At 52.9% G+C, this 12,307-nt stretch overlaps 1 protein-coding gene across 1 annotated transcript; it reads left to right on the top strand.

Annotated features, from left to right (window-relative positions):
- Positions 1–2,239: 2,239 nt before the first annotated feature.
- Positions 2,240–11,815, top strand: ndufb11 (NADH:ubiquinone oxidoreductase subunit B11). The gene is made up of 2 exons (XM_072566498.1): positions 2,240–2,473; positions 11,681–11,815. Exons 1-2 carry the CDS (start codon positions 2,270–2,272, stop codon positions 11,813–11,815), a joined length of 339 nt encoding a protein of 112 aa, XP_072422599.1. The 5' UTR covers positions 2,240–2,269.
- The last annotated feature ends 492 nt before the right edge of the window (positions 11,816–12,307 follow it).

Here is a 12,307-nt window from a genome sequence, read left to right as displayed (position 1 = left end):
CCAATCCACCCTAACCTGTACATCCCTGGGGACTACGGGGACAATTTAGCATGGCCAATCCACCCTAACCTGCACATCCCTGGGCACTACGGGGACAATTTAGCACGGCCAATCCACCCTAACCTGCACTTCACTGGGCACTACGGGGACAATTTAGCACGGCCAATCCACCCTAACCTGCACATCCCTGGGCACTACGGGGACAATTTAGCACGGCCAATCCACCCTAACCTGTACATCCCTGGGGACTACGGGGACAATTTAGCACGGCCAATCCACCCTAACCTGCACATCCCTGGGCACTACGGGGACAATTTAGCACGGCCAATCCACCCTAACCTGTACATCCCTGGGCACTATGGGGACAATTTAGCACGGCCAATCCCACCCTAACCTGTACATCCCTGGGCACTATGGGGACAACTTAGCACGGCCAATCCCACCCTAACCTGTACATCCCTGGGGACTACGGGGATAATTTAGCACGGCCAATCCACCCTAACCTGCATATCCCTGGGGACTACGGGGACAATTTAGCACGGCCAATCCACCCTAACCTGTACATCCCTGGGGACTACGGGGACAATTTAGCACGGCCAATCCACCCTAACCTGCACATCCCTGGGTACTATGGGGACAATTTAGCACGGCCAATCCCACCCTAACCTGTACATCGCTGGGCACTATGGGGACAACTTAGCACGGCCAATCCCACCCTAACCTGTACATCCCTGGGGACTACGGGGACAATTTAGCACGGCCAATCCACCCTAACCTGTACATCCCTGGGCACTATGGGGACAACTTAGCACGGCCAATCCCACCCTAACCTGTACATCCCTGGGGACTACGGGGACAATTTAGCACGGCCAATCCACCCTAACCTGCATATCCCTGGGGACTACGGGGACAATTTAGCACGGCCAATCCATCCTAACCTGCAAATCCCTGGGCACTACGGGACAATTTAGCACGGCCAATCCACCCTAACCTGCACATCCCTGGGCACTACCGGGACAATTTAGCACGGCCAATCCACCCTAACCTGTACATCCCTGGGCACTATGGGGACAACTTAGCACGGCCAATCCCACCCTAACCTGTACATCCCTGGGGACTACGGGGACAATTTAGCACGGCCAATCCACCCTAACCTGCATATCCCTGGGGACTACGGGGACAATTTAGCACGGCCAATCCATCCTAACCTGCAAATCCCTGGGCACTACGGGACAATTTAGCACGGCCAATCCACCCTAACCTGCACATCCCTGGGCACTACCGGGACAATTTAGCACGGCCAATCCACCCTAACCTGTACATCCCTGGGCACTACGGGGACAATTTAGCACGGCCAATCCACCCTAACCCGGCGCTGGGAGGCACTGGGGGCCAACCACTGTGCCAGCCTGTACTAAATCTCTTAACATCTTGTGGTCTCGGGCAAAGCAATTGCCATGACGGGTGGGACGGGTCCTACGGCACGCGGGTTAACAATCGGTCAGCGTCCTCGTCGGCACGCTGAGTTTCCTCAGCCTGGGGAGGAGGTGTGGAGGCGACAGTGCGCCTTCTCAACCGTCTCGCCGGCGTGGGCGGACCAGTCGGTGAGCCTGAGCTCCGGGCACCCCCCGTAGCTGTGGGCTGCCTTGACGCAGGCGATGGACGTGCCCTCTCCACTCCGCCCGATGGACGTGCCCCCTCCACTCCGCCCGATGGACGTGCCCCCTCTACTCCGCCCGCTGAGGTCCTCGATCCGCCCCTCTGTCTGGCTGAGGGAAGATATCCCGTCCCCGTCCCCGTCCCCGTCCCCGCGCCGTTGCCACATGGAGCGTTCCCAATGGGACCTGTTGGGGCGTGGGCTATCAGCCTCGCGAGAGGGGCCAAATGGCCCGCGTTGGGGCACCCCGCCCCCTGCCAAATTTTGCCGTCGGCCTGTTTCTGAGACACCCGGAGCTGGTGTGGGTGGGTGGGAAGCTGAGACTCGACCCCCTGGGCCTCCCATCCAAGAGAATGGCGCTCTACCTCACCCCCACCCCCCACACACACATTGACATTGTTGGTCATTGGGGTAATATCCGTCGGCCCACACGTTTGTGGGATGACCGGCGCCTTTAAGGCAGCGCCCGCCCCCTCCCCGACGTGGGCGGCGTCGCCGCGGCCGATTGGGCGGACGGTCGAGCGCCGCCCCCTGATTGGTCCGGAGCGCCGTCGCTCAGCCGGAAGGGGCGGGGCTTTTAAAGGGGAAGTGCCCTCCCTCTCCGGCGAGAAGATGGCGGCGCTGCTCCGGTTGTGCCTGAGGCCTGTTCCTCGCCGCCTCCTCCTCCTCCTTCCCCGGGAGCCCGCCGGCCTCTCCCGAGCGGCCTCCAGCAGCGGGCCGGCCTCCTCGGTGTCGCCCTCGGCTCTGGCCGGGCCCAGCGAGCTCCCGCCCGGGTTCGCGGGCGCCCAGCCGCCGGAGGTCAACCTGTACGACCAGGTAAGGGAGGAATATCATTAAACCGCTCAAAATCATCATTAAACTGCTCAAAATATCATTAAACTGCTCAAAATATCATTAAACTGCTCAAAATCACCGTTAAACCGCACAAAATCATCATTAAACTGCTCAAAATATCATTAAACCGCTCAAAATCACCGTTAAACTGCTCAAAATCATCATTAAACTGCTCAAAATATCATTAAACCGCTCAAAATCACCGTTAAACTGCTCAAAATCATCATTAAACTGCTCAAAATATCATTAAACTGCACAAAATCATCATTAAACTGCTCAAAATATCATTAAACTGCTCAAAATCACCGTTAAACCGCACAAAATCATCATTAAACTGCTCAAAATCACCGTTAAACTGCTCAAAATATCATTAAACTGCTCAAAATCACCGTTAAACCGCTCAAAATCATCATTAAACTGCTCAAAATCATCATTAAACTGCTCAAAATCATCATTAAACTGCTCAAATCATCATTAAACTGCTCAAAATATCATTAAACTGCTCAAAATATCATTAAACTGCACAAAATCATCATTAAACTGCTCAACATATCATTAAACTGCACAAAATCATCATTAAACTGCTCAAAATATCATTAAACCGCTCAAAATCATCATTAAACTGCTCAAAATCACCGTTAAACTGCTCAAAATCACCGTTAAACTGCTCAAAATATCATTAAACTGCACAAAATCATCGTTAAACTGCTCAAAATCACCGTTAAACTGCTCAAAATCACCGTTAAACCGCTCAAAATCACCGTTAAACCGCTCAAAATCACCGTTAAACCGCTCAAAATCACCGTTAAACCGCTCAAAATCCCCGTTAAACTGCTCAAAATCCCCGTTAAACTGCTCAAAATCCCCGTTAAACTGCTCAAAATCCCCGTTAAACTGCTCAAAATCCCCGTTAAACTGCTCAAAATATCATTAAACCGCTCAAAATATCATTAAACCGCTCAAAATATCATTAAACTGCTCAAAATCATCGTTAAACTGCTCAAAATCATCGTTAAACTGCTCAAAATCATTGTTAAACTGCTCAAAATCATTGTTAAACTGCTCAAAATCACCGTTAAACTGCTCAAAATCACCGTTAACCTGCTCAAAATCACCGTTAAACCGCTCAAAATATCATTAAACCGCTCAAAATATCATTAAACCGCACAAAATCATCATTAAACTGCTCAAAATATCATTAAACCGCACAAAATCATCGTTAAACTGCTCAAAATATCATTAAACCGCACAAAATCACCGTTAAACTGCTCAAAATCACCGTTAAACTGCTCAAAATATCATTAAACCGCTCAAAATATCATTAAACCGCACAAAATCATCATTAAACTGCTCAAAATATCATTAAACCGCACAAAATCACCGTTAAACTGCTCAAAATCACCGTTAAACTGCTCAAAATATCATTAAACCGCACAAAATCACCGTTAAACTGCTCAAAATCACCGTTAAACTGCTCAAAATATCATTAAACCGCACAAAATCACTGTTAAACTGCTCAAAATCACCGTTAAACTGCTCAAAATATCATTAAACCGCTCAAAATCATCGTTAAACTGCTCAAAATCATCGTTAAACTGCTCAAAATCATCGTTAAACTGCTCAAAATCACCGTTAAACTGCTCAAAATCACCGTTAACCTGCTCAAAATCACCGTTAAACCGCTCAAAATATCATTAAACCGCTCAAAATATCATTAAACCGCTCAAAATATCATTAAACCGCACAAAATCATCATTAAACTGCTCAAAATATCATTAAACCGCACAAAATCATCGTTAAACTGCTCAAAATATCATTAAACCGCACAAAATCACCGTTAAACTGCTCAAAATCACCGTTAAACTGCTCAAAATATCATTAAACCGCTCAAAATATCATTAAACCGCACAAAATCATCATTAAACTGCTCAAAATATCATTAAACCGCACAAAATCACCGTTAAACTGCTCAAAATCACCGTTAAACTGCTCAAAATATCATTAAACCGCACAAAATCACCGTTAAACTGCTCAAAATCACCGTTAAACTGCTCAAAATATCATTAAACCGCACAAAATCACTGTTAAACTGCTCAAAATCACCGTTAAACTGCTCAAAATATCATTAAACCGCTCAAAATCATCGTTAAACTGCTCAAAATCATCGTTAAACTGCTCAAAATCATCGTTAAACTGCTCAAAATCATCGTTAAACTGCTCAAAATCATCGTTAAACTGCTCAAAATCATCGTTAAACCGCTCAAAATCATCGTTAAACCGCACAAAATCATCGTTAAACCGCACAAAATCATCGTTAAACTGCTCAAAATCATGGTTAAACTGCTCAAAATATAATTAAACTGCACAAAATCATCGTTAAACTGCACAAAATCATCGTTAAACTGCACAAAATCATCGTTAAACTGCACAAAATCATCGTTAAACTGCTCAAAATCATCGTTAAACTGCTCAAAATCATCGTTAAACTGCTCAAAATCATCGTTAAACTGCTCAAAATCATCGTTAAACTGCTCAAAATCATCGTTAAACCGCACAAAATCATCGTTAAACCGCACAAAATCATCATTAAACCGCACAAAATATTAAACTGCTCAAAATCACCGTTAGACCGCTCAGAATCACCATTAGACCGCACAAAATATCATTAAACCGCTCAAAATCATTAAGCCGCTCACACTCATCATTCAACAGGTAAAACTCATTATTAAGCAACTCAAAACCATCATTAATCAACTGAAAAGTAGTTAAAATAAAATTGGGTAGTTAAAATAATCTTGAAAACAGCTCAAATAACATGAGAATGAAATGTACAAAAACTGCCTTGTGCCCTGCGTCATCTTTGAGTAACCTTTGACCCCTCATATGACCTTTGGCCTCCTTGGATGCCCTTTGACCACACAAATGACCTTCAGTCCCCTCAGATGCCCTTTGATCCTACAAGTGACATTTGACCACCTTGGGTGCTCTTTGACCCCACGAGTAACCTTGGACACCCTGTGACCTCATGAGTGCCTTCCAACCCCCTTGGACACCCTTTGACCTGGCAAGTGACCTTCAGCCCCCTTTGACCCGTTTAGTGATCTTCAACCCCCTCCTTAGATGATCCTTGAATCCTCAAATGCCCTTTGACCCCTCGAGTGACCTTGGGCACCCTTTGACCTCTTGTGTGACCTTCAAACCCCCTCGGGCACCTTTTGTCCCCTCGAGTAACCTTCAAGCACCTCTGATGCCCTTTGACTCCTCGAGTGACCTAGGACGTCTTTTGTCCCTTCAAGTGACTTTCAACCCCCCCCCCCTCCTCAGACAACCTTTGACCCTCCACCTTAACTGACCTTCTGACCCCGCGGGTGCCCTTTGGTCCTGTTGGGTTGCCTTGAACTCCCGTCGCATATCTCCCCTGCCCATCCCAGGGAGGGGGTATGTGCTCTGCCAAATAACCCCTGGGGGGGTGATGGCTTACCCAGCCCCTCCTCATCCCAGCCTAACGTGGGCTGCGATGCCCCGTGTTGCTGAATAGTCACGGCCCGTGTCCTGGGGGGATTTCCATCTGAGCCTCTTATAAAGAAGTGAGGAGTGATATAGTTTATACATTGGTTTTAACATTCCCAAAAAAAAACTCCCTCGATTCCGAAACAGACCCGTTAGATCGCAAACGAGAGAATGTGACTTTTCATTTCCCAAAATGAGTGGAGTGGAGTGGGGTGGAGTGGGGTGGGGGGTGAAGAGAGAGAGAGAGAGAGAAGGCAGGAACTTCGAGGCGGGTTAGCCTGCTGCCTGTCGCTGGGAAAACGTTTGCAGCGATTCAATCTGATTTATTGTCTCACGGACTGAGATTCAGTGAGAAGCGTTTTGTTATGTGTCAACCGCACGCATCGTAACGTGGTCAGAACAGAATGCAGTTTTCCAGGAACGCAGAGAGATCAACTCGAATGGTACCAGAGGTCCATCTGGTAACAGCGGGAAAGAAGCTGTTCCTGAATCCGCCAGTGTGTGGTTTTAAATGCCCATAAAGTTGGCGAGTCTACTACTGTTGCAGGCAGGACATTCCACACCCCTCCTACTCTGAGTAAAGAAGCTCCCTCTGAAATCTGTCCTATATCTCTCACCCCTCAGTTTAAAGCTATGCCCCTCATGTTAGCCATCACTATCTGAGGAAAAAGGCTCTCACTGTCCACCCTACCTAACCCTCTGATTATCTTATTTCTCAATTAAGTCACCTCTCAACCTTCTTCTCTCTAACAGAACCAGCCTCAAGTCCCTCAGCCTTTCCTCCTCAGACCTTCCCTCCATACCAGGCAACGTCCTGGTAAATCTCCTCTGAACCCTTTCCAAAGTTTCCACATCCTTCCTATAATGCGATGACCAGAACTGGACACCATACTCCGAGTGCGGCCGCACCAAAGTTTTGTACAGCTGCAGCATGACCTCATCGCTCCGAAATTGAGTCCCTCTCCCAATAAAAGCTAACACACCGTACGCCTTCTTAACAACTCTATCAACCTGGGGTGGCAACTTTCAGGGATCTATGTACATGGACTCTGAGATCTCTCTCCTCATCCACAATCCCAAGAATCTTACCATTAGCCCAGGACTCTGTATTCCCGTTACTCCTTCCAAAGTGAATCCCCTCCCACTTTTCCGAATTAAACTCCCTTTGGTATCTTTGATGCACTGAGGCTGTGTTCACATCTCTCTGTCTGAGAGTCCTGGGCAGAGCAGTTGCCATTACCAAACCCCGCGATGCCTCTGGATAGGATCCTTTTCTGTTACAGCACACCCACAAGGACAAATGTATTTCCTTAGCCTCCACCTCCCCTCCATCCCCCACCCACTCCCTTTTTAAAAAAAAGCCCTTCCTATCCATGTCCCCCCCCCATCCTTTTAAATGTTATCATTGTACCAGCCCCCACCACTTCCTCTGGCAGCTCGTTCCACACAAACACACCACCCTCTGGGGGAAAAACTCAGCTCCCTTTCCCCCCCTCTCACCTTAAACCTACCCCCCTCTAGTTCTGGGCTCCCCCCCACCCCAGGGGGGAAAAGACCTTGTCTATTTACCCTATCCCCGCCCCCCTCGTGATTTGATAAACCTCTATGAGGTCACCCCTCAGCCTCCGACGCTCCGGGGAAAACAGCCCCCGGCCTATCCAGCCTCTCCCTGTAGCTCAAACCCTCCAACATCCTTCCTGTAGCGGGGAGAGCAGAATCGAACGCAGTATTCCAACAGTGGCCTAACCAATGTCCTGTACAGCCGCAACATGACCCTCCCAACTCCTGTACTCCATACTCTGACCAATAAAGGTGAGCATACCAAACGCTGCCTTCACTATCCTATCGACCTGCGACTCCACTTTCAAGGAGCTAGGAACCTGCACTCCAAGGTCTCTTTGTTCAGCAACACTCCCCAGGACCTGACCGTTAAGTCGAAGAGTGTGGTGCTGGAAAAGCACAGCAGGTCAGGCAGCATCCGAGGAGCAGGAAAATCGACGATTCGAGTGTCGGGAAAGGGGGCTGAGAGATGAATCGGAGGGTGAGGTGGAGCCGGGGAGGGAAGGTGGCAGCAGATAGGTGGGAAGGACCGTTCAAGAGGGCGGTGCCGAGTCAGGGAGGTCGGATCTGGGTTGGAGGGGAGATGAGGAAACTGGTGAAACAGTAAAGGGGCTGAATGGCCTCCTGTTCCTGTGTAACAGGCTGGAGGAGGATGGAGGGGCTGAATGGCCTCCTGTTCCTGTGTAACAGGCTGGAGGCAGAGGGGCTGAATGGCCTCCTGTTCCTGTGTAACAGGCTGGAGGAGGAGGGAGGGGGCTGAATGGCCTCCTGTTCCTGTGTAACAGGCTGGAGGAGGGGGAGGGGCTGAATGGCCTCCTGTTCCTGTGTAACAGCCTGGAGGAGGATGGAGGGGCTGAATGGCCTCCTCTTCCTGTGTAACAGGCTGGAGGAGGAAGAGGGGCTGAATGGCCTCCTGTTCCTGTGTAACAGGCTGGAGGAGGATGGAGGGGCTGAATGGCCTCCTGTTCCTGTGTAACAGGCTGGAGGAGGAAGAGGGGCTGAATGGCCTCCTGTTCCTGTGTAACAGGCTGGAGGAGGAAGAGGGGCTGAATGGCCTCCTGTTCCTGTGTAACAGGCTGGAGGAGGATGGAGGGGCTGAATGGTGAGGGGTTGGACTGACATAAGTTGGAAGATGAGGCATTCATCCTCCAGGCGTCGGGCGATAGAGGAGGCTCAGGACTTGTCTCCTCAGCGGAGGGGGGGGGGGGGGGGAAGAGTGTTGAAGTGTTCAGCCGCGGGACGGTGGGGTCAGTGGGTGCGGGTGTCCCGGAGATGTTCCCTGGAACGTCCCGGCTCCCCACTGTCCAGCAGCAAGGCACACAGTCGATGAGGTGCTGGAAGATCTCCACTGGGAGTGGAAGACTCCTTTTGGGGGGGCCTTGGATGGAGGTGAGGGGGGGGGGGGACTCAGTGAGGGAGTCACCGAGGGGGGGGGGACGGACACTCAGTGAGGGAGTCACCGAGGGGGGGGGGGACACTCAGCGAGGGAGTCACCGGGGGGGGGGGGGGGGGGGGGGACACTCAGCGAGGGAGTCACCGAGAGGGGGGGGGGGGGGGGGACACTCAGCGAGGGAGTCACCGAGGGGGGGGGGGGACACTCAGCGAGGGAGTCACCGAGGGGGGGGGGGACACTCAGCGAGGGAGTCACCGAGGGGGGGGGGGGGGGACGGGGGGGGACACTCAGCGAGGGAGTCACCGAGGGGGGGGGGGGGACACTCAGCGAGGGAGTCACCGAGGGGGGGGGGGGGACACTCAGCGAGGGAGTCACCGAGGGGGGGGGGGGGGGGAACGGGGGGGGACACTCAGCGAGGGAGTCACCGAGGGGGGGGACACTCAGCGAGGGAGTCACCGAGGGGGGGGGGACACTCAGCGAGGGAGTCACCGAGGGGGGGGGGGGACACTCAGCGAGGGAGTCACCGAGGGGGGGGGGGACACTCAGCGAGGGAGTCACCGAGGGGGGGGGGGGGGGACGGGGGGGGACACTCAGCGAGGGAGTCACCGAGGGGGGGGACACTCAGCGAGGGAGTCACCGAGGGGGGGGGACACACTCAGCGAGGGAGTCACCGAGGGGGGGGGGGGGGGGAACACTCAGCGAGGGAGTCACCGGGGGGGGGGGGGGGGGGGGGAACACTCAGCGAGGGAGTCGGGGAGGGGGGGGACACTCAGCGAGGGAGTCACCGAGCGGGGGGGGGTGGAACACTCAGCGAGGGAGTCACCGAGGGGGGGGGGGAACACTCAGCGAGGGAGTCGGGGAGGGGGGGGGACACTCAGCGAGGGAGTCACCGAGGGGGGGGGGGGGGACACTCAGCGAGGGAGTCACCGAGGGGGGGGGGGAAACTCAGTCCTGCCCTGATTCGCCTTTCCGAAATGCATCCCCCTCCGTCAGCCGCCACGCGGCCCGTCTGCTCGGTGCTATACCCCCCCTTCGGCTCTCCTGCCTGGCCACACCGCGATGCCCCACCTGCGGGCTGGTGATGCCCTGCACTGGGCTAACTCCCTCCAGTTCAGGCCTGGTCCTGCACCTCGTGGGGGGACTGAGGGTGCTGGGCACCTATCTCCCATGTGATCCCTCCTGCCTGGGGTTGGGGGGGCCAGGAGGCCTGTGAGCCTGGAAATCGCCGAGGGTGGGGTTGGAGGGGTTTCTACCCCCCCCCCACCCGGCCGACAGCCGAGGGAAGTCAAACTAGGGCACAGCACTTGTCAGGTTGGCGTGGCGAACACTCCCTGAGAGATCTGGAATGCCACTCGCCAGGGGAAATTGTGCCGCTGGGTCCAGCTCGGTATCCTCAGCCAGGCAGAGGGAGACTCGACTCGCTGGGTTTCCGGCCAGCACAGTGGGCTCGTGGAGAGTCCAATCCTTCAGAACGGGAGGCCATTCAGCCCGTCTCCTCCTCCTCCTCCAGCCTGTTACACAGGAACAGGAGGCCGTTCAGCCCCTTTTCTGCTCTGCCACTCAGTAAGATTGGGGCTGCTGAGTGTTTGCACCTCACCAAACTGCCTTCTGTTCCTAACGCCCCTCTCTTTCTTCCCCCCCCCACCATTTTTTCACGAATACCTTCAGATAATATTCGACCATCCCAGAAACCAGAACAAACAAGAGGTTTATGTGACAGAGAGAGAGAGAGACTCAAAGTGGCCGCAGACCTGTCGAGAAGTTTCCTCATTCTCGGTGCTGTTCCTGAATCCTGCACCAGCCCAACACAAAGAGTGATCTCTCCAAATTTCCTGTCAGATATTCCCCCAGCACTGCCCCCTGGCCGATTCCACAGCTGAGTCCAGGGATGTGCAGGTTAGGGTGGGATTGGCCGTGCTAAATTGTCCCATAGTGCCCAGGGATGTACAGGTTAGGGTGGGATTGGCCGTGCTAAATTGTCCCGTAGTGCCCAGGGATGTACAGGTTAGGGTGGGATTGGCCGTGCTAAATTGTCCCATAGTGCCCAGGGATGTACAGGTTAGGGTGGGATTGGCCGTGCTAAATTGTCCCATAGTGCCCAGGGATGTACAGGTTAGGGTGGGATTGGCCGTGCTAAATTGTCCCATAGTGCCCAGGGATGTGCAGGTTAGGGTGGGATTGGCCGTGCTAAATTGTCCCATAGTGCCCAGGGATGTACAGGTTAGGGTGGGATTGGCCCGTGCTAAATTGTCCCGTAGTGCCCAGGGATGTACAGGTTAGGGTGGGATTGGCCCGTGCTAAATTGTCCCGTAGTGCCCAGGGATGTACAGGTTAGGGTGGGATTGGCCGTGCTAAATTGTCCCATAGTGCCCAGGGATGTACAGGTTAGGGTGGATTGGCCGTGCTAAATTGTCCCCGTAGTGCCCAGGGATGTACAGGTTAGGGTGGATTGGCCGTGCTAAATTGTCCCCGTAGTGCCCAGGGATGTACAGGTTAGGGTGGATTGGCCGTGCTAAAGTGTCCCCGTAGTGCCCAGGGATGTACAGGTTAGGGTGGATTGGCCATGCTAAATTGTCCTGTAGTGCCCAGGGATGTACAGGTTAGGGTGGATTGGCCGTGCTAAATTGTCCCCATAGTGCCCAGGGATGTACAGGTTAGGGTGGAAGTGTGTGGGAGTGGGGAATATTGTCTCTCACAGTGTCTCTGTCTCCCCCGTTCCCCTGTAGAACCCGGAGTACCATGGTTTCAGTGCTGACCCGGTGGTGGACGTGTGGAACATGAGGCTGGCCTTTTTCTTTGGCATCTCCCTGGCCATTGTGGTGGGCTCCACCTTCGTCCATTACCTGCCTGACCATGGGTAAGTGCTGCTGGGAACTGAAGGCCTTTCCTTCCTGACCCAGTGCCCACGCGTGTGTGTGTTTGTGTGTGCGTATCCACTCTGGGCCCCGTCTCCACTGAGGGTTTCTGTGTGTCTCTCGCCCTCGCCCTCGCCGTCCCTCAGCCCCAGTCTGTCTACTTCCATCTTTCTGTCTGTCTCTGTCTCCATGTTGGAACACGAGAGAGAAGGGGTGGTGAGCGAGAGTGTGTGTGTGTGTCTGTCTTTCGGTCCAATGAGTGAGAGAGAGTCTCTGTGTGTCCCTCTGGGTCTGGACAGGATGATACTGTCTGCGTTGACAGTGCGCTGTGACTGTGATAAAGAAACTCGGGGTCTCAGCCTGGCTGAGTGCGGAGAGAGCTCACTCGGTCCTCTATCTGACTAGGCCACTGAGCAGACTCCATCCATCACCGAGGGACAACAGTGTATTAACTGAACCTGTTTCTCTGTGTACCTGTGTCCTCTGAGTGCCTGGGTT

The sequence above is a fragment of the Chiloscyllium punctatum genome, chromosome 50, assembly GCF_047496795.1.
Source record: "Chiloscyllium punctatum isolate Juve2018m chromosome 50, sChiPun1.3, whole genome shotgun sequence".
NCBI classification, from domain to species: Eukaryota; Metazoa; Chordata; class Chondrichthyes; order Orectolobiformes; family Hemiscylliidae; genus Chiloscyllium; species Chiloscyllium punctatum.
This window is presented reverse-complemented; position numbering and strand designations above follow the sequence as displayed.